This window comes from Gastrolobium bilobum, unplaced genomic scaffold, assembly GCF_033153095.1.
Source record: "Gastrolobium bilobum isolate Gb01-03AN ecotype WA unplaced genomic scaffold, APGP_CSIRO_Gbil_v1 utg2351, whole genome shotgun sequence".
Lineage (NCBI taxonomy): Eukaryota > Viridiplantae > Streptophyta > Magnoliopsida > Fabales > Fabaceae > Gastrolobium > Gastrolobium bilobum.
In genome coordinates, this window is record NW_026897581.1 from 85,437 (window position 1) to 90,156 (window position 4,720).

Sequence of the window (4,720 nt, forward strand, 5' to 3'; positions counted from 1 at the left end):
TTAAAAGATCCGCGAGAAAATAATTATTATGAAAAGGAAGAATAAAAATGATATAGAATTTTGGAGCCACATTTCGTTTCGCTGATAAACACTTTTAACTTTTTTTTTTTTTTTTTTTTGACACTTTTATCTTTTAAGATGTTGATGACAGTGTTATTAAACTAGCAAATATATAGTGTTCCGGAGTCACCCACCCTCATAGAAAGAGAAAGAGAAGGGAGGAGAGAGGAGAGAGGAGAGAGGAGAGAGGAGAGGAAGGAGGAGAGAGAGAGGAAGTCCATGAAATTAACTTTCTTAAACTAGGATTGATTATTAACAAATTGAGATATTGAGTTAATGGATCACATGTTCAATCAATAAAGTATTGGTTCAACCGTATAAATTAAATATAATAAAAATAAAATTAGAAGTATTTTAGTTAATAATTAGAATTAATTTAATAATAAGTGTATTAATTTATAATTCATATAGTTTAGATTTGAATCTTATGAGTGCTATTTTTTAAACATTATGTCTAAAATTCCACAAAATTGAAATTGAATCCGGTTCAGAACTAAGTCACCGATTTTATACGGGATTAACATATAAATCAAACCAATTAGAGTTCCAATCTACTGATTAACCGAGTGAACCAGCCGGTCGGGTTGATTTTTATAATAGTAGTTGATGGGTGATACAAATTGACATAAAAATGATGCGTGCACGGACAGAAGGAACCTTGTATTTTATTTGGCGAAGCGCCATTTATATTAACCATATCATGAGATAACAAACACAAGTACATGAAATCAGTTAACTGATAAACACACGACTCAGCCTATTACAAATTACAAAGATATTATATATATTTTCTTATGAGAGTTTGTTTAGCTAAGATTAGCAAGCTTTGAGTGGCTTCCCGCAGAGGCAATCGTTGTAGACAAACGACGACGCTTCGAGATGATCAAAAGGCGAACCAACTGGAATTGGGCCACAGAGATGGTTGTGACTCAAATCCAAGTGTCCAATATACGAAGCAGAGGATATGGATTTCGGGATGGGCCCTTTCAGATTGTTATACGACAAATCAAGGACCGTGAAATAAGACCTTACATTGAACGCGTCTGGTATATTCCCCTCTAAGCTGTTCCGGCTCAAGTTCAAGTCAGTGATTCTCGAACCCAAAAAACTCACAGGGATTCCTCCTGAGAGTCTATTCATATCTAAATTCAGCGTCGACAGAACCGCCATTTTACCTAGCGATTCCGGTATGGGCCCGTAGACTTGATTACGAGATAGATCTAGATCCGCGAGACGATAAATATGAGAAATTGAGCCCGGTATGGGCCCACTTATTTTGTTACCGCTCAGCAGGGCCCGACTCAGCATTTGAAGCCTGCCAAAGCCTCGTGGGATGGGCCCGGAGATTTGGTTGTTGCGGAGGTCCAAGTGCATCAAACTCGTGAGGTTCGTCAGCGACGGCGGGATTCTCCCGGAGATAACGTTGTCGGCGACGTTCAGCACCGTGAGGCGGTGGAGCCTGCCGATGTCGGAGGGGATGGTGCCGGAGATTCGGTTTCCGATTAGGTCTATGATTCGGAGGAACGGCAAGGAGGAGATGCAGCGGGGGATCTCGCCGGAGATTCCCTTCCAGTCGGCGATGGTGATGCTGGAGAGACGAGAGAGCTTGCAGATCGCCGGCGAGATGTATCCGGTCATGTAGCCTGTGCGGTGGGTTTTCTCGAAGATTGGCTCCTCCGACTCGCCGCGGAGGTTGATGTCGGCGACGCGGCGGGAATCTTGGTCGCAGCTGACGCCGTACCATTTGTGGCAGCAGTCGTCGCCGGTCCACGAGTTGAAGATTCCGAGGTAAGGCTCGTGGAGAGCCGCCTTGAAGGCAAGTAGCGCCGCCCTGTCCGACGGCGGACATGACCGGACGACGGAGCTGAGGGCCAGTAACAACACCGCTAGGGTAAACCAAACGCCACCCATTGTTGTTGTTGTTGTGGTTAGAATTATGAAAATTATTAAAATTTATATGCACTCTATGATGTCGTGAAACTGTTACGAGTGGAATGTTAAAATGAAACTGTGGTGGGTCGAAGCGTTTATGTGTTTGCATGGGAGCTTGTGAATCTGACAATGTCATTTATAATGTTTATAATTAAAGTTTTCTGACGAGTTTGCCCCTTACTCAGTACTTGGTAAGTCTTGGACTATGATCTGGTCAACTTTTTTTACTTTGTCATTTTATTTGAAGAAATAGGAGGAACATCAGAACATGGGAGCGAGGATAAGTTTGGGGCACACCTGCATGTGTCCATAGAAGCAAATGACAGATAAAGAGATTGAGAGTTGAAGTGATGCACATGGTGCCGAAAGGAACAGAACTTGCTAAATTACGAGCCTAGCTAGCGGGGTTCTTCTTCCATTCCGACTCTCAATTATATTAGGACCTTCAAACTCATCAATATTTCTTATTAATTATCATGTTAATTACTGTGATTTTTTAGAATCAGATGTAGCAATCTTTGTGTTTTTGTATTTATTTTTTTCAATTATGACAAGTTGATTTAAGTAGGATATATTTATTACGGTGGCCAGTTAAAAATGAGAAGTTTATGTTTAAGAGATGTCACATGTAGGTTTAGGAAGGGGTCTTGGTCTATCTAAGGGAGGTTCATGAATTTGGGAGGGTACTTCCTATAACCTACAGGGGTACATGGAGTTGGGACACTGTCATACTCCATTGATTGATGAGTATTAATAATCGTACAATGCAAAGTAACCCCACAGTTACCTAAATCTTTGTCTCCCTAACTTATTTTGGACTTGCAGCGTGGAAGTTTAATTCCATAAGTAATGGACTGATTTAAACCCTATTGCCTTCAGATAATTATTGGATTTTATAGCTCTCCTATCACTGCAAAAAAAAAAAACTTTTGCAGTAATATATGATTCAAGATCCTACTGTTTTTTTTTTAAAAAAAAAATCATTTATTTGTGTTGCTGTACTCAATAAAACTGTACAGTCAACTGTAAAATTTTGCACCCATAATTTATTATGGTGATTGGTGGGAATCAGAACCTGAATACGTATACTAAATGGAGGATCATAGTTAATTAAACCAATTGCCTTTTGTGGTCACACTCTGAAAAATGACCCACTTGCATTGTATCTTGAATATGGGTCACTTCTGATATATTAAAGCTGGCCGATAAGGACAACCTCATCATATCATTATTTCTTCATCATCTTCTTCGTGATTTATCATTCTCTTCTTCCGCACCCAAAAATAAAAATAAAAATACAAAGCAATAAGAAAAAAATCAACACGTACTACGTAGTACTCTGTTTTTTTTTTATTTGTTTTTTATATGAATAAATATCATGTTTGGAACTGGGAAATTGTACATTTTTATCTGTCAATAATTTGAATGCAATAACTTGTACAAATTATGTCGTACATGTGTACGTTTTCAATAATTTCACCTCTCCTGTTCTGCATTCAAGGGTAAGAATCTGACAAGCCAGTGAAGGCCAACAATGTTCCTGAAAACCTTATCGGCAGGATTCCCTGCTTCGTCATGGGAATGAGGAACAGTTGAATTATTTAAAAAAACGATAAATAAACTAATTTTTCTTTACGTTGTTTGTTTCTATTAACATTTAGCACAAGACCTGACAGGCTGACAGGTAGGTAGCATGCAAAATCTCCTTCTTTATTATCATAATAAATAAACAGATAACAGAAGATACACAGGCCTCTCAAGTTTGATTAATTTAGATTGAATAAATCAATAACCCATGATCCTGCCATTTCCTAAGGTAAGATGATTGCCAATAAGCATGTGTCTACATGTGTAAATTGATCTTCACCCAATGATTGCTCATAGAATCCAGGACTCTAAACAATTTGTCTTTCGTAAAAAAAAATAAAAATTATTCTATCTATTATTTTTTCTGTTTATTTTTGTTTATTCTTCAAGATTATTAGATGAAGATTTCATCCGGAGAAAGAAATGATAAAGATAATTGAGATTCTAATCTAACCGTATATTAGAGAGTGACAGACAAAAGTATGCAAAAAAGATATTAGGTGAAATAATCTATCCAAAAAAAACCCCATTTTTTTTTGAGACATTAGCATATAATCTCACAGAGACGCAAACATATTTTGTTATTAGTCTTGCAGTTTAGTGCTTACAATATAAATCAATGAAAGTACACATATTTCTCGGAACAATATTGTAAAAATATTGAAGAAAAAAATTTTATGTATCAAAAGCAACCAAATATAACCCCCACGGATATGGTTTAGGGCTACGATGTATCGACACACTGACACAGGACACGACACGACATGCCGACACGTTAATTCTAAAAAATGATATATTTCGACATGTTGGGAGATATTTTTATATATATAATATAATTTATATTTAATACATATAACAGTCCATAATAAATCATATAACCAATCAAATATTCAAATTTAGTAACATAAATAAAAATAAAAATATTTTTTCGTACCTTATTAATTTTTCAGGTCAAATTTCATAACAGAAAAAAATTGATTTATAAATTATTTTTTTATGTTTAGTTAATAAAATAAAATTAAGACTAAAAAAAAGTGTCAGAACGTTGACCGCGTGTCGAAAAAAGTTGATTGCGTGTCAAAAAAACGTGTCAGAGAGTTAACTACGTGTCCCAAAATATTGACGCGTGTCGGAACGTGTT

General features: G+C 36.7%; 1 protein-coding gene across 1 annotated transcript; it reads right to left on the reverse strand.

The window, feature by feature from the left end:
* Positions 1-852: 852 nt before the first annotated feature.
* Positions 853-2,053, reverse strand: LOC133308259 (DNA damage-repair/toleration protein DRT100). The gene has a single exon (XM_061508869.1). It carries the CDS (start codon positions 1,969-1,971, stop codon positions 877-879), a length of 1,095 nt encoding a protein of 364 aa, XP_061364853.1. The 5' UTR covers positions 1,972-2,053; the 3' UTR covers positions 853-876.
* Between the last annotated feature and the right edge of the window lie 2,667 nt (positions 2,054-4,720).

Excerpts from the sequence above, each read along its gene's own strand:
- LOC133308259 (XM_061508869.1), bottom strand. The coding sequence starts at position 1,971 with ATGGGTGGCGTTTGGTTTACCCTAGCGGTGTTGTTACTGGCCCTCAGC.